Source organism: Lampris incognitus, chromosome 2 (assembly GCF_029633865.1).
Source record: "Lampris incognitus isolate fLamInc1 chromosome 2, fLamInc1.hap2, whole genome shotgun sequence".
Taxonomy (NCBI): domain Eukaryota; kingdom Metazoa; phylum Chordata; class Actinopteri; order Lampriformes; family Lampridae; genus Lampris; species Lampris incognitus.
In genome coordinates, this window is record NC_079212.1 from 48815505 (window position 1) to 48843157 (window position 27653).

Sequence of the window (27653 nt, forward strand, 5' to 3'; positions counted from 1 at the left end):
CACTTGAGGCAATGACTCATCCCCAACCTGGAGGGAGCAATCCAAAATTTTCCAGTAGAGAACTATGGTCTCAGACTTGGTGGTGCTGACTCTTCTTGTAACATTTCATATAAATCGAAATGTATATGGATACAGGCTTGTCGCTTAAACCACCCACTGTAATGGTGTCTTTATATGAGGTGCAGCTCATTCAGTCCTCCTTTTCTTCTCTCATCCGCCTCCACAATGCATACTATACCTCTCCACTTCTCCCTGCCCTGACTTTCATCCTTTACATCTCCCTCATGTTTTTCATTCCTTACTGTTAACTATCTCTCTTTCCTGCCTTTCATGTTCCCAACTTCCAATTTCAGCTCTTATCCCTTCACTTTCACTTTCCTTTTCATCCTTTCATCCCTGCCTCCCTCCTCCACCTCCTCCTCCTCCCCTTATCATTCCTGTCTTGTCATGGCAGGAGCTCGTCTAGAGTTACAGACTTTAGTTCCCCTCCATCAGGTGGGTCTGGGGGCCAAACCAGGGGCCTCACAGAGAATGCCTCAAGACAAGAGGCTTGACAATGGTCCTGAAGAGTCCACCCCTTCACCTGGTATTTCAGGCGAAATGGCAAGTGTTAATGATTGATGAGGTAGCCCAGGATGCTTCATGATGAATGACCCTAGGACAGGGTGGTTAATGTTTGGTGTGGGTCTTTAAAGCAGCTGCTGAATGATTCTGAGTGGCAGTTGATGGTTAACACCTGGACCTACGACATGACAAGTCGTCACCATGTCCCACCTCCTACTGTAGCACAGGGCCTACTACAATCACTGGCTGTCAATCATAGCTCACCTGGGAGTTCAGGTGTTGAGTTCTTCCTGCCTCGAGGCATGGAAATGCAAACACACATGTAGCTGTACTGTCCTGTATGTACTGTGTGTATGTGTGCATGCAAGCGGGCCAGATGTCAACATGGTGTACTTGTCATGAGTCTGGGTATGGACAGGGAGAGATCAATGGAGAGGAGCGGTCATGTGCTTGAGATAAGATAACAGAGCCAAGACAGAGGTGCAGGTGAGAGGAAACTAGATTAAACAGAAAGATGAGAGAGAGGGATGCTTGGCCCAAGGGGGGAGAGATAGGTGGATAGGTGGTTTTTGCATGGTACACGACGAGAGGTGCAATAGACGTGTGTGTTTGTGTGGGATGTGATGGGCCCAACCAATTCGAAATGCATTCCACAGTCCACAGCCTGTGGAATTTGTTTTTGGTGCAATATGTAAAAATTCTGCAGCAAGATACATTCGTGGAGAGCAGACCCTCCACATACTATAACACAATACAGTGATACAGAACGTATTACGCAAGACTACATACAATAGGTGGTGGAGGTCTCATGGAAACCTTGCTGCAAACAAATAGTCAGATGCGCAAATGAAGATGGATGCCTGGAGGTGGACAGATGAAGACAGATGACTGTATGATGGCACTATAGGATGGCACGTATAGCGAGAGGTGGGGCAGGGTGTTGATCAGTGTGACAGATAAATGGGAGGCTATATGTGTGCACTGACAAGAACTTTATTGAAGCTGAGGTAGATAAGACCTGCAGCAGGGCTAAAATCCTTGTACATTACTTATACTGGTATTCTCTATCTAATCTATCCTTGTAGATACAAGCATCATGAAGTAGTAGTACTGGACCAAATACTACAACCTTAAGAGTTAGTAGACAAGAGACTAGACAGAAAAGAAAAGGGGAGGTATGGAGCACTGGTGAAATGAACACAACTAGATGTGCACCAATTTAGTATTATGTTGATGAATTGGAATAGAGATTAATTGTAGAGGAGGACAAAGAAAAGAAACCTGTTATTTGAGTATGTGCGTGTGCAGCTATGTGTGTGTGTGTGTGTGTGTGTGTGTGTTCTGACCTGAAGGTGGCTAACAATACAATAGTGCTCTGGCCCATCCAGGCCACACGTCGAGGTAGCGGTCAGATTAATGGCTCGTCCAATGAGAAGGTTTCCCGTTGCTGGATAACAGCTACCTTCCATGCAGCCGTGAGGGCCTGATGGGAATTCCTGTGCAGAAACGCTGAGAGCTGGGGGTGGTGGGACGGAAGGAAGAGAACGTGGGTAGTGGGGGGAAAAAGGGAGAGGAGCAAAATCACAACCATTAAACTAATTGCCAATTTCAGATTAAAATACCAGGCAGGATGGTGACTTGGTGGTCTGTTGTCCACAGGTGGACATTGTGCATTGCTGTCGTGTTTTTGTACCTTTCTTCCAGGCACTCAACTGTGCTCCCAAAGCCCAAGTATACGCAGAGTAGGTGAACTTTGAGCTAGCTCATATTAAATGTGAACTTGCGCAACACTGGTTGTTGTAAATCTTGCCATTTAGAAAAAGTGATAAAGATATGATCCATACACAGGTCGTAGCAGGACTAACCAAGCCACAGAAGACAGGAGTCCTAGCACCGTAGTCCCCTCCCCTTGACACAATTTCTAGGACTGTCTTGGTTGAAAACTAAATACACACATACATCCATATGCCTGTACTAGTCTATAATGCATTAAATGCTCTTTGATAAACCAAATTTAATTTTAACAATCAGTACGACTACCAGTGTTATTAGTAGTAGTCAGATTATGTAGGAATTTAAGTAGCATTTTGATGTCATAATAAGGGATTATTCTTGTTAATGTATAGTCTTACATCAAGTTGATACTTGTTAGTATATGTGCCTGCACACACAGCTATGGGAAAACATGCTGAAACTGCCTTCATTTTGCATTAAATAGTCAGCAGTATGCTTCTTCTTTTCTACTGTAGATGGCTACACAGAGACCTAAAAACACAGTGTTGGGACTATTTCACTCAACCATCACCAGAGAAGGCGGTATGCAACACATGCCAAGAAAGTGTCAGTATGCGAGCAGCAACTACAAAAACTAAAAATACTTTACATATTTGTGCTCATTTAAGGAGTCATCACCCTGCGTTGCATGATGCAGCGCAGAAGAAAAGAGACACCTGGGAGAAAACGTCTCGACTTCAGCCTACAATACAGCAAATGTTCCAGAGACAAACAAAGTGGCCAAATACAGATGGCAAATCAAAACGTTTGGACAAAGCTATCACAGAGATGATTGTCGGTGACAACCAACCTTTCACAGTGGTGTCTGACGCTGGCTTCAAGCGCCTCATGACAGTTGCCGAACCAAGATATACACTGAAAAGTGAAACGTATTGCCGCACCGAAATGATGGAAGAAATTCACTGCAAGGTTGTAAAGAAGATAAAGGCTCTGATCCAACCAGAGAACGCCGGCGGCCACTCACTCTCTTTCACAACTGACTGCTGGTCTGGGACAACAGAATCACTTACGAGTCTTATACGCCACATCACTGACAATGGATGGACAGGAAAACAGATGGTTTTGAATACAAAAGCAATGCATGGGTCCCACACTGGGGAGTATATTAGAAAGACATTCCTGGACATTCTGGATGATTGGAACATAAGCAAAGACCATGTGGAGCTTGTACTTGGTGATAGTGGAGCAAATATGGTGAAAGAAATTAGGCTCACTGAACTGCCAGACCTTAGCTGCACAGCCCACTCACTACAACTTGTAATGAACGATGGCCTGTCGAGCCAAAGAGTAGTCATCGACATCACTGCGATGCTAAAGAAGTGTGCTCCCCATTTCCACCACTATGTTCTCGCTAAGCAGCGTTTGAAGGAGATCCAGCAGGACCTGGGCCTTCCCAAACACAACGTAATCCAGGCGGTCCCAACAAGGTGGAACTCGACTCTCCACATGCTGCAAAGGATGCTTGAGCAAAAGCGAGCTCTTAGTATCTACCCAGGTGAAGAAGGAGGATACACATGCCCTACTGCTGTCCAGTGGGACACTGTGTCCAATTTAGTTGAAACTCTCATCCCAATAGAAGAAGTGACACTTGAAATGAGCCATTATGATTCATCTTTGTCACGCATAATTCCCTGTCTGACCGTACTGAAGATGCTATATTTAAAGATGGAAAAAGTCCCTCTTCACGAGCCATCTGAACGCTCGGGCAGGTCATGCTGGACAGCCTACCCAGACGTTTCTCAAAAATGTAAGAAACAAAAAATGGTTGTGCTGGCATGTCTCCTGGATGCCCCGTTATAATAGAGTCATGCATTCTCCTCCAATGCACCATTAACCAAGGCCAAAGAATGGCTGAGAGAGGAGGATCAGACTACCACACAAGGGACCAGCCAATGTGCTACAAGAGGGACTGGTGAGGAAGAGCAAGAAGCTACAAGAGGGACTGGTGAGGAAGAGCAGGAAGCTACAAGAGAGACTGGTGAGGAAGACCAGGCTGCTGCACAAGGAACCAAAGAGAAAGAAAGAGACCTGAAAGGGCAATGGACAGCAGCAGAGCCATCTTATCATGCTCGTATTAAGGAGATGTTCAGTTCTGTCCTTGATTCCCACGCAGGTGACTCTGACAAAGCCAGCCTTGAAGATGAGCTACATCTCTACCTCAAAGACCCGGTGATCCACAGACGAAACCGTGACCCTCTGCAACGGTGAAAACAAAATGAAGCATGCTTTAAGTTACTTGCTTCTCAAGCCAGAAGATATCTCTCATCTCCACCCTCCTCTGTTCTGAGTGAGCGCGTGTTCAGTGAAGTCACAGCACTATATGAAAAAAACAGGAGCAGACTGAGTGGAGAAAATGCTGAAAAGCTATGCTTTCTACGTCACAACTTGGTGTTACTGAATTGGGACTACTGAGAGTATAGAGGTGTTATTGGTAAGAAGGAAGTGTTTAAATTTTAATTTTGTTTGATTTATTTTTACTGGGAAAAAAAACACTTACAATTTGTTCTAAAAAAAGAATTCCACTCAGATTGTTAGATTAGATTGTTAGATTGTCAGATGGTTGTTGCACTCAGATAGTGCCTTGAATGTCATGCACTTTATTTTATTTATTTTTTTCAAACATTTTCTATTTTACACAAAATTCTGTTAAACATATGTTTATTTAAAGGCAGCCTTGTGTTGGGGTTTGTGTTGCTGTAAATTTTGGCACACCATTTTTTACATTTACTGCAACTGAATATCGGCCCCAAATATCAGCTATTGGCCTCCATAACTTACCAATAATCGGTATCAGTATTGGCCCTGAAAAAAATCACATCAGTCGACTTCTACTTTAAAGTCTATAATTAAGACCTATGGTGTTGGTAACTCAAATGACTGGGATGTAGCTATGCCATTTTTCTTTGCTGTCAGAGACTCTGAATGAGGCTACAGGTTTTAGCCCTTTCGAGCTGGTTTATGGACATCAAGTCAGAAGACCACCGAAGATGATGAAAGAACAGCTGTTGCAGTCAGCTTTGCAGAAAGGTGCCCCTGGTGGGGTTTTGCAGTATGTAGCATCCTTCAAGGACCTGCTGCATGCAGCTCGTGACTTGGCCAGGAGTAACTTGGAAGCAGCTAAGGGAAAGATGAAGGCTCACTATGACAAAAAAGCAGTGAAGTGTAACTTCAAAGCAGGAGACCAGGTTCTGGTGTTGTTGCCCATGGGTGGAGGTAAGCTAGGGGTGAAATTCTATGATCCATATAAGATTATGAAGAAGGTGGGTGATTGCAATTATGTTGTTGAGACACCCGACTGGAGACAGAAATCACGACTATGTAACATCAATCTCTTGAAACCTTATTATACTCGTGACACTCCGTCCGCTGTGTGTATAACATCTCAGGTTACTGTGGAAGAGGAGGAGAGTAAGGATGATGGGGTTGGGTCAGTTGAACCAGTTACAGCTAGGCTTAAGAATTCCAGTGTCCTGGCTAATCTCAGAGAGTCACTGAGTCATCTCACCACAGAGCAGAAAAAGGATGTATTACATCTAGTGGATCAGTACAGTCCTCTGTTTAGAGATACCACTGACTTAATACATTTAATATCCCATGATGTGGACACCGGTGAAGCAACTCCCATTAAACAACATCCGTACCGGATTAACCCACAAAAATTGGCTCAGGTGAAACCACAGTTGCTTTACATGGAAGAAATTGGTGTGATCGAACAAGGCTCGAGTGAATGGAGTTCTCCCTTAGTCCCTGTTCCCAAGCCCGATTTAACTGTGTGTCCTTGCATTGATTACTGAAAGGTAAATAATGTAACTCAAACAGATGCATATCCAATACCCAAGCTGGATACGCCACTTTGAAAACGCTGTTCGGGACACTACAGGCTCACACTTTTCCAGCTCGAGGACTTTGAAGAAAACCAACTTTCTTTTATTTTTGAGGCTCGATCGAGCATCAACCTAAACTGAACTAAAATACCAAGATGGAGTCCGCTGCTCATGGGAGCAGAGACCCACGCGGTTGAGGCCTTGTCGGAGGGACCTGCTAACTGCTAGCCTGCTACCTCGGTAAGCTAGCCCACCTCCTGGCTATTTCTCTAGTCTTCTGTTTTCCCCTCCTTTTTCATCTTTTCTACACACTCCAGGTTAGGACTAGCATTGCATGCTTAACCTTTAACCACCTAGACCTGACTAGTCTGCAACAGTGTGTCTTTGGGCCCCGTGATGGACTGGCAAATGGCCCAGGATGTCTCTTTGCTTTCAGCCCAATACATGCTGGGAAAAGCCCCAGCCCCCCATGACCCTTAATTGGATTAACTAAATTTAGGTAACAAATGTATGTCTGAATGAAATTAAGGACTTCCTCTCGGCGAAATGTGCAGGCCACAGGATGCAGGCCAAGACTAGCCTTTACCATTTCACAGTGTTTTTACATATTAACCAGTGACAACTAGTCTAAGGGGATTTTACTGTTGTGAAAGATTTACAAACTGCCATTGACCTGGAATCTGGAGGCAGAGTATCAGTTTTCATGTGGTGAAATTCCCCAATACATGACCATTGAAGGAAAGTTAAAATGACTCATGAATGAGGCTTGATGGAGCAAACCTGCGCCTGAGGAATGAGATGTAGTTAAACAACCTTTACAAACTGAGATAGGCGCTTCTGGAAAGATTCCCCTTAGAATAAACCAGACCACTACGATTAAAAGGAGAGATTTATGGGATGTCTGGGTAGCGTTGCGGTCTACTCTGTTGCCTACCAACATGGAGATCGCCTCTTCGAATCCCTGTGTTACCTCCGGCTTGGTCGGGCATCCCTACAGACACAATTGGCCGTGTCTGCAGGTGGGAAGCCGCCAGATGTGGGTATGTGTCCTGGTCGCTGCACTAGCGCCTCCTCTGGTCAGTTGGGGTGCCTGTTCGGGGGTGGGGGGGAGGGAAACTAGGGGGAATGGTGTGATCCTACCACGCGCTACGTTCCCCTGGTGAAACTCCTCACTGTCAGGTGAAAATAAGCGGCTGGTGACTCCACGTGTATCGGAGGAGGCATGGGGTAGTCTGCAGCCCTCCCCGGATCAGCAGAGGGGGTGGAGCAGCGATCAGGGCGGCTCGGAAGAGTGGGGTAATTGGCTGGGTACAACTGAGGAGATAAAGGAGGAAAACTCCAAACAAAAAGGAGGGATTTATGACCTTCAAGATGAATAACGCATTAGATTTGAGGACAGCTGACAGTGATGAGCGTCCTTGCTTCCTGGCTCGAGGCACTGTAACATCAGCTCTCTGATTTTGCAGCTGCTTGGCTTGGTTCTCGGCTGGGTAGTGATATGGCCCAACAAAACTCTGAAATATTAACGTTTCATCACGGCCTGGGTTTTGATCATCTCTGGAAGGTAACAGTTAGTCTAGGAGGGAAGCGGATGGATGGTCCGCTGTTCAGAGATCGGAAAATGTCACGGCCGCAGCCGAATGAATAGTAAATTCTGGTCCCCGATGGTTTTTTGGCTCAATTTTTCCCCTTTCTTTCTCAGCCTTGTAAACCCTGTTTCCACATCATCGAGTGTGGAAAAACAAACGGCCTCATCAGGGGCATGTGAGAGACGGAGGGGAGGTTATGAGAGGTGTGGGCAGTACAGAAAGACAGAAACAGCAGACTGATATGAAGCTAAATGTGGAGAGGGACAGAAACACAATGACGACAAAGATGAGAGGGGCCCAGAAGAGGTTCCCTAGTCACTGAGAGAGAGAAGAGACGGAGCCGGAGGTGCACGGAGGCTGTGCATGATGGGAGATGCACAGCAGAGAGGCCTTTATCCTGGTACATGGAGAAAACAACACCAGCGGAGTGGCATGTTGGGACACGAGGGTCGGACGAGGAAGGTGTGTGATGGAATCATAAACATCCTGTCAGGGAAGGTGTTCGTCACACTGGTTTAAAGCACAGACTGAAAAGTGTTTTCAGACCGGCACTACAGAAGACATCTACAACAACAACAGCTTACAAGGTCTGGAACGGCACTATGCAGTCAAAATATGTGAAGCTGAAAAGATTTATTGTTTTATTTATTTATTTTCCCCTCCCTTTTTCTCCCCAATTGTACTTGGCCAATTACCCCATTCTTCCGAGCGGTCCCGGTCTCTGCTCCACCTCCTCTGCCGGTCTGGGGAGGGCTGCAGACTACCACGTGCCTCCTCCCATACATGTGGAGTCACCAGCCGCTTCTTTTCACCTGACAGTGAGGAGTTTCGCCAGGGGGACGTAGCACGTGGGAGGATCATGCTATTCCCCCCAGTTCCCCCTCCCCCCCTGAACAGGTGCCCCAACCGACCAGAGGAGGCGCTAGTGCAGCGACCAGGACACATACCCCACATCCGGCTTCCCACCCGCAGACAAGGCCAACTGTGTCTGTAGGGACGCCCGACCAAGCTGGAGGCAACACGGGGATTCGAACTGGCGATCCCCGTCCGGATATGATACCCATTTATTCAGCTGTGATACAGAGATAATGGAGAAAAATAAATGTAACAGCAGAACAGAAAAAGAACATTTCATTTAATTGAAATGTAGCCTACATAAATCAAAAGGGTCGGTTTCATCTGTCAGCTCACTCACACACACACACACATGCACACGCACACACACACGCACACTATACAGCAGTTACGTGCTGATCGGGCCCCAGGTTCAAGAGGGAGGTTTGAAAGAGGCGGATTTTCTAGATTCTTGTGGTGCACTAACGGCACGAGCTGACTGACTGACATTGTCACCGAGGGTTTTGTGCGCCGACCAACCTTGGAGTGAAAGTAACCCAAACGTTAACACACCCCAACGCAACATGTTGTCTCAGGCAGGAATGTAGTGGCTAATTTAGATTTTTATCACTTCACATTTTTTCCACTCCTTTTGCTGGAGAGAAACATAACCTTTTTTTCTCTAACGTAAAGCAGACCAGAATACAAAAATCCCTGCCGCACTGGAGAGCGTCTTGTTTTCACCGAGATAACGGAAGCTCCGCCATGAAAACTACTAAATATTTAGTGACTAAGTGCAAAATAATCTTCAGCACACATGGACTGCAGAAACATCCAGAAACAGCTGAGCAGTTTATGGGGCGTCCGGGTAGCGTAGCAGTCTGTTCCGTTACCTACCAACATGGGGGTCGCTGGTTTGAATCCCCATGTTACCTCCGACTTGGTCAGGCGTCCCTACAGACACAATTGGCCATGTCTGCAGGTGGGAAGCTGGATGTAGGTATGTCCTGGTTGCTGCAATAGCGCCTCCTCTGGTCGGTTGGGGCGCCTGTTCAGTGTTGGGGGGGGACTGGGGGGGAATAGTGCGTAGGATCCTACGCACTACGTCCACTTGGTGAAACTGTTCACTGTCAGGCGAAAAGAAGCGGCTGGCGACTCCACATGTATGGGAGGAGGCATGTGGTAGTCTGCAGCCCTCCCCGGATCGGCAGAGGGGGTGGAGCAGCGACCGGGACCGCTTGGAAGAGTGGGGTAATTGGCCAAGTACAATTGAGGAGAAAAAGGGGGGAAAATCCCCCCTCCCCCAAAATAGCCAGTTTACGGAACACCAATTAAAATAGGACACCTCCTTGCCAAACATCAGCTGCAAGACGGTAACGCCTCCCTGCAGCCCAGGGAACTTAAAGCACAGATACTATTCGAGATAAGGCCGAGGGACGATTTGATTGAGTATAGAGGCTGTATTGTTAGCAAAGCGCTGAGATAATGAACTCTCAAAGTGGCCGCCTTCACCTGTCTGAAGTCACAGTTAACGCCATTGGACTCACCCGCTCATCAAACAACTCCTCAGAGAGCACAGAAACTCAGAAATGGTCAGGAGGGCTCTATTTGTGTTTCAACTTGCCTCATGGCACAAGTATTACATTACATCATGGTTTCACACCCTGGTCAAATAACCTGTTGGCTCACACACAGAACTATACTGTCATGACTGCAGTACCTGTACAGCATCTGTACTAGCACTTCATCCATCCATCCATCCATCCATTATACAAGCCGCTTATCCCAATCAGGGTCATGGGATGTCGGAGCCTATCCCAGCAGTCGTTGGGCAGCAGGCAAGGAGACACCCTGGACAGGCTGCCAAGCCATCACAGGGCCAACAGACACGCACACACACACACACACACACACACACATTCGCACCTGGGGACAATTTAGTACGGCTGATTCACCTGACCTACATGTCTTTGGACTGTGGGAGGAAACCGGAGCACCCGGAAGAAACCCACACAGACAACATGCAAACTCCACACAGAGGACGACCTGGGACGAACTCCAAGGTTGGACTACCCCGAGGCTCGAACCCAAGGACCTTTTTGCTGTGAGACGACCGTGCTAACCACTGCACCATGGTGCCGCCCAGCACAGATGGCAGATAGTTTAACGTGTTTTACTGCGTAATCCATTTGAACACAAAGTCTGTTAAAAGAGTCTGCACACTTCACCTGATCTGTGCGCACAGGAAGAACGGCATGATCATGTGGACATTGTTACGCTGCCCAACAATGGTTTTGTCTGCGCCCGGAGACTGTATCTCTGTCTCGCTCGGTTCATAGTTCGCCGCTGGTGAGGTGCAATTCACCACGTTGCACACAGTTTATATCCTACTAGTATGCGAATGGTCGCAGATAAGAGGCTGAGATAAGGGGGGGCAGGCCTTGACTCACAAATAACACTTGAAATGTTTATCATTCAGCCAGGATGAAATAACTGTTGACGTCACAGCCAGAAGCGATAAAGCCTTCACACCGGCAACGCTGTTCATAACAGGCCTCTCAAGGTTAATTGGTGGCAGAGAGGCTGTTTTAAAGTAGGCCACACACACACACACACACACACACACACACACACACACGCACACTGCTGCTACACTAAAGTTGGCCATGCTTGAAGTCTCTCTGTCAGAAGGCTTTCTCCCATCTACTGTGTGGAGCACAAAAAGCCGGTGTTTGTCTTGCTAATTACAAGGACAGGCAGATAGCAAAGCACGCACGCGCACACACACACACACACACACACACACACACACACACACACACACACACACACACACACACACACACGACAACACACACACCCATCTGAAAGAGCCTCGTGAAAAAGCGAGTCGTTTTTTCTGAAGATTCCTTCAACATGGGAGACATGACAGTCATGGCCGACCTCCAGCCCAACTGCTGGAGCGCGCTGTGGGGAACATATCCCTTACCTGACACCCACCTGCCCCGACTAGCACAGAATGCCAAACTGCACATGAGCATGTAGACTTTCTGTTTTGTTAAGTCACTGTACAGTAACAGTAACATGAAGCTGCCTGTATTTGCCAATATTGGATTTCGTTATTGTATGTATGTGTGTGTGTGCGTGCGCGCACGCGTGCACGCCACCAGCACCAGCCTGTCATGACAAAGACAGTGCTACTGAAGACTGTGCACCTCCTGTGACACTCTGAAAAACCTCCTTGCTTAGGTCTACACCTCTGACCATGGTGTACAATACCTGGCCTTATACCCGGTTGAAATGTGGTGGTGTGGAGGGGCGTCCGGGTGGCGTGGCGGTCTTTTCTGTTGCCTACCAACACAGGGATCAACAGTTCGAATCCCCGTGTTACCTCTGGCTCAGTTGGGCATCCCTACAGACACAATTGCTCGTGTCTGCGGGTGGGAAGCCGGATGTGGGTATGTGTCCTGGTCACTGCGCTAGCACCTCCTCTGGTCAGTCGGGGCGCCTGTTAGGTGAGGAGGGGGAACTGAGAGGGATAGCATGATCCTCCCATGCACTTCTTCCCCCTGGCAAAACTCCTCACTGTCAAGTGAAAAGAAGCGGGTGGCGACTCCACATGTATCGGAGGAAGCATGTGGTAGTCTGCAGCCCTCCCTGGATAGGCAGAGTGGGTGGAGCAGCGGCTGGGATGGCTTGGAAGAGTGGGGTAATTGGCCAGATACAATTAGGGAGAAAAAGGGGGAACCCCGCCCGAAAAAAAGAAGAAGTCTGGTGGCGTGGGGGTGTCTGGCGACAGGAGCAGGGTAGAATTGGCCTGGGAGCTCCTAATCAGAGCCCTGCACATCAGCGGCACAGGGTATATGGTCGCTAGCAGCTGGGATTGAATGGCAGCTGCTTTTGGCAGACCCCCATGTGACTGAGCAGCCCTATTTAGGGACCATACTGCTCACCCCAATTGGGGAGGGGCCTAGAAAAGGTGGCCTAAAAATTGTCCACTCAACCAACCTCCTGGATAGGTTACCACACTACCGGAAGGAAGAGGGTTCAACTTTTTCTGGAGAGGCTATGCCCTTGGCGAACAACATCAGCATGGTGTTGGACTGGCAATCAAGAACAACATTCTACCCAGTCTCACTGAAACACCTACTTGACTAAGTGAGAGGCTAATGACCCTCCGTATCCCCCTAGCAAAAGCTCGCTGTGCCACTCTGTTAAGTGCATATGCACCAACACTACCACCTGACAATGGTGTAAAGGACAGCTTCTACCAGCAACTAAATGGGGCCCTTCATTGTATCCCAAAAAAAGGACAAGATCCTTCTTCTGGGAGACTTCAATGCTAGGGTAGCAAAGAACAATGGTATATGGAGTGGAGTACTGGGTAAGCATGGGGTTGGTCAGATTAATGCAAATGGTCTGAGGCTGCTAACATTGTGCAGAGTATGACCTCACCATTACGAACACGCTGTTTCAGCAGAAGACCAAATACAAAACATTCTGGATGCACCCACGATCTAAATACTGGCACCTGACTGATTATATCATAACAAGATGTACTGACACTAGTGATGTCTTGCTGACCCGGGCCATGAGAGGTGCAGAATGCTGGATGGATCACCGCCTTATCATGACCAAGCTCCACGTCAAAGTGTGCCCCCCACAGTGTCTCAAGAAACCCATAACAAAGCAACTGAACTGTGCTAAATTGGAGTCAGCCCAGCATGGAATGAGTTCCGTCGCTCTGTAGGCATGATGGTACTAGGGTTTGTGGCCATTCTGAGTTTTGATAATTCCATGGATCAGAAATGGACCTCCCTAACCTCATTGCTACATCAAGCTGCAATCAACTCTATGGGCTACGGAGCCAGAAAACATCAGGACTGGTTCGATGCAAACTCTAACACCATCACATCCCTGCTGGAAATCATGGAAATCATGCACACAGGGCTACTCTCAACTGCCCTGTATCTGCCATCTTTTGGCAGCAGCAGCAAACAGCACATAAGGAGGTACAAACAACATTGCACACTCTGCAAAATACATGGTGGATGAACAAAGCTTATCAGATTAAATCATATGCTGACAGAAATTATATGCAAAACTTCTACAATTCTATAAAGACTATATATGGCCCTAGGAACTGCTCTATCACACCCTTAAATCAGCGGACGGACTGACAACCCTGAAAGACCAAAAGTGGATCCTGGCAAGGTGGGCTGAACATTTTGAAGCCCTACTTAACCAGCACTCACCAACTGACCAATCCATCCTGGAAGAGCTGCCAATTCGTCCGCCCATCCCAGATCTTGACCATTCACCAACATTTCAAGAAGTACTTGCAGCCATCAACTCCCTCAAAAACAATACGTCCCCTGGCAGTTATGATATCTCAGCAGAACTCTTAAAACAAGGCGGATACTTGTGCACCAGAAGGATTTATCAGTACACCCTGTAGGTCTGGGACCAGGAGAGTGTCCCTCAACAATGTGCCACAAAACCTTTTCATCAAGATCTGGAAGATAGTAGTGGGATCATAATAGACTTTAGGCTAAATGTAAACCTCTTCAACATCCAAAGGCTCCAGGCAACCACCAAGTTGTCTCCAGTGCAGGTCCTTGAGCTGCGGTATGCTGATGACGGCGCTCTTGTAGCGCACACACCAGAAGACCTGCAAACCATCCTTGCCACAGTTGTGAATGTCAACAGCAGGCTGGGTCTATCAGTCAACACCACCTAGACTGAGTGAGGTGTTATGCCAATGGAGGTACAGCCCCCACCCACTATGCCTGTCTTCACTATAGAACACCAATCACCCTCAGTTGCTCCATCTTTCAAATACCTGGGCAGCATCCTTTCTAAGGGTTGCAACACTGATCACAATACTCAGAACCAAACAAGCCTCTGTAGCCTTCGGCAAACTCTGACGTCTTCCAAAACAAACACCACCCGCACACCAAAATTGCCATTTACAAAGCCGTCTGCATCACAACTCTCCTATACAGCTGTGAAGCCTGGGTCACATACAGCTGCCACTTAAGGTTGCTGGAGCGGTTCCACATAAGGTGTCTGCAGCGAATCATAGGAATCATGTGGCGTGACCGTGTTCCTCATGTTGAGATTCTTGCTAGGACAAACTGCAAGAGCATAGAAGCCACAGTCACTGAACACCAACTGCACTGGCTTGGGCATGTCATCAGGATGCCTCAAGAACGTCTGCCATGTCAAGTCCTGTGTGGACAGCTTAACCTGGACCACCAAGTAGGCTTGATAAACAAAACATTTCCAGCTCAAGTCTTGAGATCAGCTGAGAAAAACCTGGCTGGTGCTGTTTGGCTAGTGCCATCTCCTTTAGCTACTGTCCAAATGCCATTAGACAAGGAAGAGCAGTCTTGGTTTGCCTGGCTCAAAAGAGGAGACAAACCACATAAGGCTGTAATACGGATCTAAATTTTGTCTCTGGCAGTGCTGCAGGGTTCGGGAGCCAGTAAGGTATTGTGTCCTACCATTGCAATTGTGGATTTTTAGAGGTGTCAGGGTGACTGCACAGCGGTAGGAGGATCTGATGGAAGTAGTGTGGACCTCTGTGCACATACGTATGTTCCCCCAGCAAAACATCTTGCACGTGGAAAGAAGTGGTCAGCTGGCTGGAAGTTTACGCCTTCCCCAACCTCATGCAATGTCAGGACCACAGTAGAACAGGGAAAGTGGACGTGTCAAATTGAGATGGAAGTTTAGTCCACGAGTCAACAAGATTGATAATTATGATACTTGAAAATACAGAACAAAGCCAATACAGATCACAGCAGGTAGACTGATACTTCCCCACGGCCAAAAGCAGTTTGTTTACTTTGCCAGCGATTTGGTGGGTAATTAACTATTATTTGAAAATCTTTTTTTGTTCAAAACATCCAGTTGCCTAGTTAAAAAATGAACGTCTTTGTTGGTTAGTGAGTGGGTGAGTAATTTGGTTTGGTTAGTTGTCCATGAAGTGAAGAGGACAAGGGAACTGGGATACATGCAGATGTTATGCGTACACAGGGCAATTTAACAACTGAAACAGAAATGCATACACATACACGTCATGGACACGCAAAGACAAGGAATCACAGGTAAACACTGTCAGCCACTCAGTCGGCTTCTTGCATACAGTGCTATGGCTGGAATGCAGGGAGAGGAGGGAAAATGTCATTCATTAAGGAAAACATTCCAGGTGTCAGTGTGTCCAACACAGATGGATCCAGGCACACCCTCCACTCCCCTTCTCTCTAACATACACACTTACATGCACACACATACATACACGTGTGTGCTCACACACACAGATGGAATATTTATGAGCAGACGGCAGAGAGTGTTGGACTCATTTACGCATGCTCAATTCAGCCAGAGGCCCGTCAGGAGGTCTGGGAGGACATAAACAGGAGTCATTATAGTTCACTGTGGTCCTCCCAGCAGCAGCTGCTGTCTATTACTATAAAATAGATTCTCCGTTTTCGAACCTAGGTTTTATTGAAATATTGTCGGGCATAATTTAGAATTGTAAAAAATTTGCTGTCGTATTTTGAAAATTACTGCTTTGCTGAATTTACTCACATACAACATAGTCCAATGGGGCAATCGTTTGAGTCCTAACAAAACATGACATGTATCGATTTCAAAAATGAGAAGCTTACATTACAGCCACACAAATTGTCTTTTATTTTGTTTATTCAGAATATGTTTTGAATAGGAGCAAAATCTGATTGGATTTGGAAGTATGGTTTTGGATTTATGGTACATTCAAACGTGTGTGAACCTGTGCACTTGAATGTCCTGTAACTCAGCAGTATAACAGCTTGGACTTAGTTCTACAGACTGGTGCACATGAAGCAAGGAGACCATATTTGAGAAAGTGCAATACATATAATTTGACTTGATTGAAAGCATGGTCTGTGACAATTTTTTCAATATTTTTTGGAACATGAAGACATGCCCGACTGTACTGTGAGCGTTCTGTTTTTGAAAAGAAGATATATACTAGCTATTGACATCTCAAGCCCAGTGAGAAGATTCAGCAAAGTGTTGAGTTCCTCAGCAGTGAAGCAATCAGTGCTGTTTTCATCTGTACTTCTCCTGGGTTGCCACCTTGCCGTGGTGGAGAAGCTTGGGTGTACCAATGATCCCTAGAGTTATGCCGTCCGGAGCTTGGCTCCTGGTAGGGTCAAGGTGAATAGGTCAAGGGGGAGATTCCAGATGAAGCGTGATCCAACAAAGACCTCAACAGTGGAACTGGTGGAAGATGTCTCCAGGTCACAACAGCAGTGAATGTGGATGAAGGCTGCAACAGATGGTGGTCCCCAATCGTCTTGGTTGTCCATGCCATTGGACTCTGGCCACCACCCCCTGCAAAGGACCATGTGGTGTCTGCAGGTGCATTAGCCTCTCCACGTAAAAAGCTGTCACACACAGGCATCCTCCCATAATGTGGCTCCAGGATTGGCCGCTACACCCACCTGAAGACCCAGGAGGGACCCAGAGGGAGGACGGTCATACTCGACCCCTAGTGACCGCCGATTATGATGATGATGTATCATATGTACTAATTCTAAATGATGACTGGTAATGTTTTAATGAGTTCTGGGCTCAAGAAAATTGAATCTATCCTTCATCAGTGGGACTTCAAAGCTACTCTGCTTAAACATGCAACAACAATGCGGAAAAATAAGTAGCAGGCAAGGTGAAAAAAGCTTTGCCTTCTGGCTCAACTCCCTCTTCATCACAATGGTGCGGTACAACGTCCACATTACTGCTGATGCTGCACCAATCCGCCTGTCAATCTCCTGTTGCATCCTATCCTCACTCATGAACAACCCGGAGGGAGAATCCACCATTTTTCGGTGGAGAACCATGGCCTCAGACTTGGAGGTGCTGACTCTAATCACACGATGCTGTAAACCACCTCAGTATGCACTGTAGGTCACGTTCTGATGAAGCCAACAAAACCACATCATCTGTGACAAGCAGAGATACAATTCTGAGGTCCCCAAAATGGACACACCCCTCACCTTGGCTGCGCCTTGAGATCCTGTCCATGAATATCACAAATGGAATCAGAGACAAGGGACAACCTTGGCAGAGTCTGACACCCACCAAAAACGTGTTTCACTTTGTGCCAAGAATGTGGACACAGCTCTAACTTTGGTTGTCCAAGGACCGGATGGCTTGTAGCAACTGCCCCGGTACCCCATACTCCCGCAGTACCCCCCACAGAGTGCCCTGGGGTACACGGTCATAAGCCTTCTCCAAGTCCACAAAATACATGTAGACTGGCTGGTCAAACTCCTATGCCTCCCTCAACACTTCTGCAAGAGTAAAGAGTTGGCCCGTTGTTCCACGGCCAGAATGGAATCTGCATTGTTCCTCCTGGATCTGAGGTTCGACAATCGGTCGGAGCCTCCTTTCCAGCACCCTAGAGTAGACTTTCCCAGGGAGGCTGAGCAGTGTGATGCCGTGAGCACACCTTCTGGTCCTCGTGTTTCCTGAGGGAGGCTAGGGACATGGAGTCTAAGTGGGCCATGTTCAAAGCATCTATTGCAGATGCAGCAGATTGGAGCTGTGGTCATAAGGTCATTGGTGCCTGTCGAGGTGGCAACCTAAGAACCCGCTGGTTGACACTGGTGGTGAGGGAAGCCATCAGGCTGAAGAAAGAGGTCTTTTGGGCTTGATTGGCCCATGGGTCTCCTGAAGCAAGACAGGTACCGGGAGGCCAGAAGAGCTGTGGCTTTGGTGGTCACAGACGCAAAAACTTGGGTGTGGGAGGAGTTTGGCGAGGCTATGGAGGAGGACTTTAGGTTGGCCTCAAGGAAGTTCTGGCAAATTGTCAGGGCTTGACTCAGGCTGCGTTCAGCCGAGGTGGGGAACTGTTGAGCTGGACTGGGGATGTTGTCGGGTGGTGGAAAGAACACTTTGAGAAGCTCCTGAACCTGGCTAACATGTCCTCAGTGGAGGAGGTAGAGTCTGAAGACTCGAGGGAAGCCCCATCCATATCCTGGCAGAGATCTCTGAGGTACTTAAGAATCGCCTCAGTGACAAGGCACCTGGTGTGGATGAGATTCGTCCTGAGATGCTGAAGGCTCTGAACATTGTTGGGCTGTCTTGGTTGACATGCCTCTTCAGTGTTGCATGGAAGTCGGGGACAGTACTTGGGGAGTACCCAACATGAACATACACCTACAAATAAATATACACATGCACACACATATGGTGTCTTCATTCCTTCGTACAAGAATTGATCCAGATAGCAGTCTGTACAGTAGGTGAGGTGGAAGGTGCAACATCTTCATATATCTTACCAGTTACCAGTGTGTGTGTGTGTGTGCGTGTGTGTGTGTGTGTGTGTGTGGTTCGTGTTTGATATTTGTGTGGGGGGCCTGTTTCAAAAACATCCTCAAGTCTTCAATTACCCTGCTGGGGCCAATTCTGCCTCCTTTCTTGCACAGCTATTGCTAACCCACCATTTAGCACACATTCCACAAATACTGCAGATTTTACCTGTTCTAAATCACAGATTTTGAGCTCGACCTTCAAAAGAGTCTTAGTCCTTTAGGACAAGTGAAAAAGTGTGTTTGCATGACCACACAGAGGTCTGAAGTCATCATCAGGGGAATGGTGCCTTTGCCAGCAAGTAATGCCCTTGCTAAAAATCTCCCTCCATACAAATCATGTACTCTAGAATTGACCCTTTTAAATTTAATATTTAATTTCCTGAAAACAACAGTAAAAATCTGCCAGTGGCATTTAAAAAATCCACTTAGCTCTCTGAAGGCCCAGTTTGGCACTTGATTCATTTGTACAAGAGAAATCAATTTATTTGACCCCTTTGTCTTGTATATTTTTTCACTCTTTTTAAGAAAATGGGATTTCTACTAGTTAAAGCAAATGAAATGTAAATACGGACGTTTTTAGGGTCCACTCTTTTGGCATGTTGACTTTTTATGTTGAAATGTTTTCCGGGGCTGACCAATGCTCACAAAGAAGCAAGTCACAAATTGATTTTTTGAGGCATAAAAATCAAAAGAATAGTTGTGAATTAGTCCTGCGTTCATATCCATTTCCTCTTCATTGTTTGTTGTTTTTTCCAGGGCCTGGACCCGTGACACTAAAGCAAAGCCTGCCTTTTTTTCTTTCTTTAGAAATTCAAGAGCCCACGTGCTATCTCACATTCAGTTAGGCATCTGGGCAATGCCTTGCTCAGGGGCACTTTCACAAGCAGTTTTTGCTGGAGAGCAGAAACTCACTCCCTCCATATCGTAGGACAGCTCCTCTGGCACTGGCTGCCATATTAACATTTCCCAAGCCAACATTTTTAGTCATCTGTAAGGTGGCATCAATTCGGGGGGGGGATAAAACCTCTCCTAGAACATGCACTTCCTGATTCTTTCTGTTTCGTAAAGTAAACACTATGCAGAACAAACAACTGTGCTTTGCAGCTGTGACTAGGCCGCATAAAATAACACTGGACCAGGCATAACGACAACTCAGAAGCAGACAATTCAGAGGCAACTCAGCGAGCTGGAGGGAAGACGGGGATAGAAAGAGAGAATGAGAGAGAAGAGACGGAGAGTCAGAGAGTCTGAGGGCGATACAGAGAAAATAATACGAATCAATGAGGATATTCTCTTTCCCATGACTCTCACAATAGCAACACACAGCACACGGTGGAAGGGTTGAAAACAGACTGGTGGGTGTGGATGTTTACCTTTCAGTATTATCTGAATTCATGCAAACACACACACACACACACACACACACACACACACACACACACACACACACACACACACACACACTTGCCGGTGTGTAACCTTGCGTCCATGTTCTTCCCACCTGTGTTATCTCCAAACACGCAGCTTAACGCCATCCATTGTTGTGTTATTATGAACACAGCAGCTGGATACCAGGGAAGTGATGCCAGGGAGGTGATACCAGGGAGGTGATACCAGGGAGGTGATGACAGACTGATAACCTAATTGGCACCACAGGCAACATATGAGCCAAGAGATGGCATCGTAAAACTCCGGCTCAGTTTCTCACATACTTAATGTTTGGTCCCGTTTACACACAGCTGTCCCTATTTTCCGCATGTTTCTCCTGCATGGTGCAGAGCTGCTGGGACATCCTGCAGCTCCACAACATGCAAACACAAACAGACACAACCTTCCGCTGTTGTCATCGGAGCCCTCCTACTGTCCCTTTTTCTCACGCTGGTGTAATGAAAGAGTGCAACTATAATCCCTCCATCATTTACTCTCCTTCCGTTAATCTCTCACTTCCACTTGCAAAACTCCCAGCAGCGTGCCCTGTAACTCATGAAGCACGTGTGTCCTCGCTGACACTCAAAACGGGGATCAAACTAAAAAGCAAGTAGACAACGGGAAAAAGAGATGGTGAGGGACCAGGTGGAAAGAGAGGGGGGAGGTTTGGTCTCACCCAGTCCCCACAACTGGTTTCCCTGTGACTTTTATGTATACCTCGACTGTACCTTTCACCCGCGAGTAGAAAGGTGGAAGACCCTCCCAAAATACTACTGACCACAACCCTAACACACCCAGTGAGAGAGAGACAGAGAGAGACAGAGAGAGACAGAGAGAGAGAGAGAGAGAGACAGAGACAGAGAACATGATGGTAAACTGCAGATAACACAGTAGCAGAGAGGAGGGTGTTTCCATCCCATAACACTGATAGTCTTAGCTCCATAGTGACTATACAGATAAGATGGATTTGCAGTGACAGTGAATAATAAAAAGACACAATAGGACAATCAGCTGAATTTTGTCTTGTTTGATTTAGTCTAGTCTATGGACACATCCACAAAGTAATACACATTTCATATCAAAAGCCTTCTGCTAGACGTAAGGGATTTCGCTCCTACCTAAAACGAGATATTAACGCATTACATATGTTAGTATGTCTGTTAGGAAACTAACTGACACCAAAGTTAACATTTTAACAACTTTAATATTATTTTTAAACAATTTAAACATCAGAGAGACATGGTCAAACTTGAATAGCAAAATTAAAAAAGTGAAAATATTACCTGAAAAACAAAACAGAAAACACATATTGCTAATCTAACAAACGTAACAAGGCCTATAAAACGTGACATTTTAAAAAAGAACCGAAATAAATATTGAAACAGTCCCAAACAACGACCGGAACTTAAAAAATACTAGATGACCATAGGTGGTCAAAATGACCGCCGCGGGCTTTAAACTCTATATGCTGTCAAGATAAATAACCAATTGAGATATTAACGCATTACATATGTTGGTGTGTTTGTTATGAAACTAACTGACACCAAAATTAACATTTTAACAACTTTAATACTATTTTAAACAATTTAAAATGGCCACTGTCCAGCGCCCATAAATACTGCAGCGGTGGTAGTCATGGTGCATCTGTAACGGCGTCTGTAACCAGACATGCTGGAAATAATCACAAATCAAGTTTAGACTATTTCTCTGCACTGGAGGACGCTAGTGTGCTTCTAGGACAGAGCAACGAACTTCATGAAGGAAATGACGCCACCAACACGTCATAAATACTGACATGACGCACAAATTACGAGCAGTCATTTTGACCGCTCATGGTCGTTTTAGGTAGATCTTATAACTTTTTGTGCAATTGATCTAAAACTAATTTTATATGCAGTTTTAGAAGCATTCAGGGAGCGGCAGGTCTGTATCTTTTTCCTCCCGCAAAGTTGTTAAACTTTGAAAATCCAAAACCATCAAAACGACGGCCTTGGCCGTTCTAGTGTTAAACTGCCCTCACTTATCCCCATGTTAAAGTGTGACAACCAAAAATAAAACAAAAAATAAAATCGTAAAATCTTTAACTATCACAGTGTGTTTGACTACATATTTTCGCATACATTAAATCTTCTCTATGAGCTGATTTTCAAAACTTGAGCTATGAAGACAGAAATAATCAGAGGGCTCAACTCACCCAGCACGAGGAGGCCCAGATACACAGCCATGACGGACATCAGGGTGGCTGGGCGGAGGACACGGGCTGGCTCTCTGGCTGCAAGACAAAGACCCATGCAACTGATTATGAGTGAGGAGACATACAAACGACCTCAATTGCCATGTATTGCAGAGACCGTACAGTATATCGTTTTACGGCTGGTATAAGGACATGAAATGAAAAAGCTTGAAACCACCTTGTGCCTTTTCTATGGGGTGATTTGATTAACTGTAATGTACTGAAGGGGTTTAAGGGTGTTTTCTGGGGTCTGTGTGATTGTGCTGAGGCACAATGCACAGAAAAAGACTTCGCTGTGTACTCAGGCTCCACAAACATAGAGCTCTGCTCACTGAATAGGGCCAGGGCCATGTGTGTGTGTGTTTGTGAGTATAGGCACACACACACACACACACACACACACACACACACACACACACACACACACACACACACACAGCAGTGACCAAGAATACACAGCTTTCATGTCACACACTAAACCAATCTGTAGCCTGGCACAACTGTGGCCACAGGAAGGGAAAGCCATGTACTAAGTTTGTGAGAAGAACAACAAATAGAAAAGCAAAATGTGCTGCGATGACCATCGTTCCACAGAAAGCTATGATTTCTGGATATAAATATGTCCAATGAGTGGTTTTCTGATTCATGACAATTTCTTCAGTCTACGGGATTTACTTACAACCTTAGAGTAAGTTTCTGATCTGAAGTCTGTACTAAAGCAACCCAGCATAAGTCTTTGTTGGCAAGCATATTTACACCCTGCTTGACAAAAGAGGCTCCACGTGGTCCAGCTCCCACACTGTTGAGAAGAAGCACTGAAGAGGCATCCTATGCTGACACACCAACAGTTACCATGTATAAAGTCATTTTCTAATGGCATCCGGGACAACCAACTATTCAATTCATGCTTGATGGAAATGCGACATACCGTTTACAATACGCAGGGTAAAAACCCTTTCCAGGAACCCATAAAGGCAGCTGGGATATGGTATATGATATAAGACACTATACAAAAGCATGCAACAATCTCATCCTTAACCTTCTGTGCTCAATTTTTTAAACTTTGAACTTTCTAGCTTGGTTCAAACTTGCAAGGGCTTTTCCTGCACAGCCTACAGAGATATTTGCAAAATGGATACTAAAATACATAAAGTAGCTTACTGCAATACTGGGATATGAACTATGAACTAGGGAAGTACATAATAGCTGTAGGAGGAATTCTCATTAGGAATTCTTCAAAAGTCCTCAAAAGGTTTCACTAATGAAGAATTCTGCTTTCCTTCTCCTCATTCAAACATGAGACGGACCCACAGCTAACTGGTTGGGGCATGGAAGTGACCCTCCTCAAGAGTGTTCAGAGTCCCCACCACCACCACCAGGCCTCTCTAGTTTGCGAAGTGGAGAGATCTGTAAAGATGTGTAAAGCCTCTCTGCCACTAGAAAAGATTTGTAAAGATCTATAAAGATCTGTAAAGATGTTCAGAGATGTGCAAAGATCTCCAAATATCTGTAAAGATGTGTAAAGCCTCTCTGCTACTGGAAAAGATCTGTAAAGATGTGTAAAGATCTGTAAAGGTCTATAAAGATGTGTAAAGCCTCTCTGCCACTGGAAAAGATCTGCAAAGATCTATAAAGATGTGTAAAGATCTGTAGAGATGTGCAAAGATCTCCAAATATCTGTAAAGATGTGTAAAGCCTCTCTGCCACTGGAAAAGATCTGTAAAGATGTGTAAAGATCTATAAAGATGTGTAAAGCCTCTCTGCCACTGGAGAACCAGAGAAAGCCACTGCCGAACAACTTAATAAACTTAGCATTATGGAAAAAGCATCTCTCCACCCAACTGGCTGGGGAGGTGTAAAAGTAAAGTTTTATGGAAATGCAGATGAGCAATTTTAACTATCAAATTTCACAATAATGATAAAAAGTTCATGGTATTTTTTTACCGTCTGTTACTGTACGTTATTAACATGGAATCAGCACTACTCCCAGTCCTTGCTTATAACAATACTGTCAATTTGTGTTGCTTCAAAAAGTTTAGTCTGTGTAATATTTAGACATGATACATGGCTTTATATAGAGCCACATACAGTATGGCCTACACCGTTTTGTACATTTTCACCGCACCACGCCATTTCCTCTTGAGAGTGAATCAACAAATCCATTGCAGTTACGCAACTAAAACATGGTTAGAGTTTAACAGCTAAATAGTTAAGCAAGCTTACAGTTTAGCCACGGCCGACACACAACGGCAGCGACATCACAACTAAATCCTCACCCAACTTGTCCAAATCCTTCACAGCCAATAGCATGGAATAACCAAAGCCCGGCCAACTTTTTGTACAAGTAAGTAAACCACATTTAGACAGAACAGAAAGTAGCCAAACACTTAAGAGTAAAATGAAAAAAAAAAAAACATATATTAAGAATTTGAAAGAAGACATAAATGAAAGGCTTAATTTGCAGGTCTTCGCAGTGCTGACCCCATCAGTAGCTCTGTCTGCCCAGAGGTTAACGCCGGCCGTGTGCACCCACATAACGTCTGTGTGGTCACATTATTTCTGTTTTAAATACTACTCACCTTACCCATAACTAACGACTTTAAAACAAGGGAAAACCAACGCTAACTTTGATCAACAACAGCTTGACTAAGTACTCACACAACCACAATTCACCACTCTCCTCTCTGCACTGCGCAGCAGCAATCCCTCTCTCTGGGTCTCTCTGCAGGCAGGTTCCGTTTCTCTCTCTCCTCTCCCTCCCTCTCTCTCCTCTCCTCTCCCTCTCTCTCCTCTCTCTCTCTCTCTCTCTCTCTCTCGCTGTGTGTGTTTGTGTGTGTGTGTGTGTGTGTGTGTGTGTGTGTGTGTGTGTGTGTGTGTGTGTGTGTGTGTGTGTGTGTGTGTGTGTGTACACTAGTATACTAGTAATCCAGCGTGTATGTACACAGGGCTGGGCACCAATGTGTATTTTTACGCGTGCATGCACATGTGGGGGGTACACGTCTGTCAATATGTGCATTAAAAAAAAAAAAAAAAAGACAACTTGCAAGCACAACCTACGGCGCGCAATGTAAAAACAGAGGGAACACTACCGGCCAATCGGAGCTGAGTGTGCGCCAAACCCCCGCTGCCCCCCTCTCCTCCCGCTTTCTCTCTCTAGCGCCACCCCCCCAGCTCTCCCTCACCCTCTGCCCCTGCCTCGTCACCGGGGCAGTGGGCTGAATAGACAGCCATTCTTATTCTAATTCCTCTGTCACTCTATGAGCCACTGGCTGAAAGAGAGGACTGGTCTCTACGCTGGTGGAATGCACCACCCCTTCCGTCTGGACACTGATGGGGGGGGGCGAGAGAGAGAGAAAGACAGAGACAGCGAGAGAGCGAGAGAGAGACAGAGAGAGAGAGGGAGGGAGAGAGAGAGACAGCAAAAGACAGACAGACAGACAGACAGACAGACAGACAGACAGACAGACAGACAGACAGACAGACAGACGGAGAGACAGACAGAGAAAGAGAGACAGACAGACAGAGGCAGAGAGACAGACACAGAGAGAGAGGAATTGGTGAGAGAAAGAGAAAGAAGGGAAAAAAGGAAGCAGGAGGAATAAAGAGGAGAAAATGAGAGGCTGAAGAAAGAGAAAGAGAGCAGGAGGATGAGAGGGAGGACAGAGAGAAAGATGAGCATAGGTGTGGTGGAGAGACAGAGGGAACTTCGTGCTGGCTTGCCAGAGCAAACTGGACCACTGAGCCTCACAACGCTGATCTCTTCCATGGCACCAGGACCAGGAAAAGCACCGAGTTGGGCCGTCATGTATTACCTTCTGATCAGCTCTGACCAAAATGTGTCTCCCAAGAGTGGAAATGTTTTTAAAAGTTGTGCTCCATTCAGAATACTTTCTAAAAGGTTGTAAAATCATTTTACAAATTTTTATTTCCTTTGGTATACTCTATTGATCCATCCATCCATTATCTGAACCGCTTACCCTGCTCTCAGAGTCACGGGGATGCTGGAGCCTATCCCAGCAGTCACCCCGCTGGGAAATTCTGCTCTGCATTTAACCCATCCTAGCTGTGTAGCCAGGAGCAGTGGGCAGCTGGACCAACTCCAGTTCGTCTTGCCATGCCTTGCTCATGGGCACAAACAGGAGTACTAACCCTAACACGTACACCTTTTTGATGGTGGGGGAAACCGGAGCACCCGGGGGAATCCCACTGCAGACACAGTGAGAACATGTGCAAACTCCACACAGAGGACGACCCGGGATGACCCCCAAGGTTGGACATCCCCGGGGTTCGAACCCAGGACCTTCTTGCTGTGAGGCGACAGCGCTAACCACTGCATCACCGTGCTGCCCACATAGCCACCATTAGAGATCCAATACCTCAAACACTTTTTTACCCCCAAAAAACACCACATCTCTCACTCTTCTCTTCAAATTAAATGCACGAGCTAGAAGAGGGTGACCGCGGATGTTTGTGGCAAGAGGAAATGCTCATGCAAAATGAGGTCGTTCTGCGAAACACTACCGCTCATTTCCACAGGGATGCGCAAAGTCAACGAAAATCTCAAAACTCCTCGTAGCACCTTTTTGCCAACTTTTCTTTCAAATCTGCGACCATGACAGATACTGGAAACCAGGGGAATCTGCAGTATTCACAGGGACCAGCATCCCGCGACCCTGATCAGGATAAGCGGCTTGGATAATGGATGGATTTTCTATTAAACGCGTATTAGCTATTTATCCATCAACCCATCAGCTTGGTTCGAACTTGCAAGGGCTTTTCCTGCACAGCCTGCAGAGATATTTGCAAAACGGAAACTAAAATACATAAAGTAGCTTATACTGGGATATGAACTATGAACTAGAGAAGTACATAATGTGCTGTAGGAGGAATTCTCTTTAGGAATTCTTCAAAAGTCCTCAAAAGGTTTCACTAATGAAAAATTCTGCTCCTCATTCAAACATAAGATGGACCCACAGCTAACTGGTTGGAGCGTGGAGGTGACCCTCCTGAAGTCTCATCA

At 46.1% G+C, this 27653-nt stretch overlaps 1 protein-coding gene across 1 annotated transcript in view; it reads right to left on the bottom strand.

The window, feature by feature from the left end:
* lamb2l (laminin, beta 2-like) overlaps window positions 1–25348 on the bottom strand; it is a 77744-nt gene extending 52396 nt beyond the window's left edge. The window contains exons 1-3 of the mRNA XM_056302180.1: window positions 25292–25348; window positions 22595–22672; window positions 1911–2080 (exon numbers count right to left, since the gene is read on the bottom strand). Of these exons, the coding sequence (XP_056158155.1) occupies window positions 1911–2080; window positions 22595–22634 (210 nt within the window). The 5' untranslated portion in view covers window positions 22635–22672; window positions 25292–25348. The remainder of the gene's footprint in view (window positions 1–1910; window positions 2081–22594; window positions 22673–25291) is intronic.
* Between the last annotated feature and the right edge of the window lie 2305 nt (window positions 25349–27653).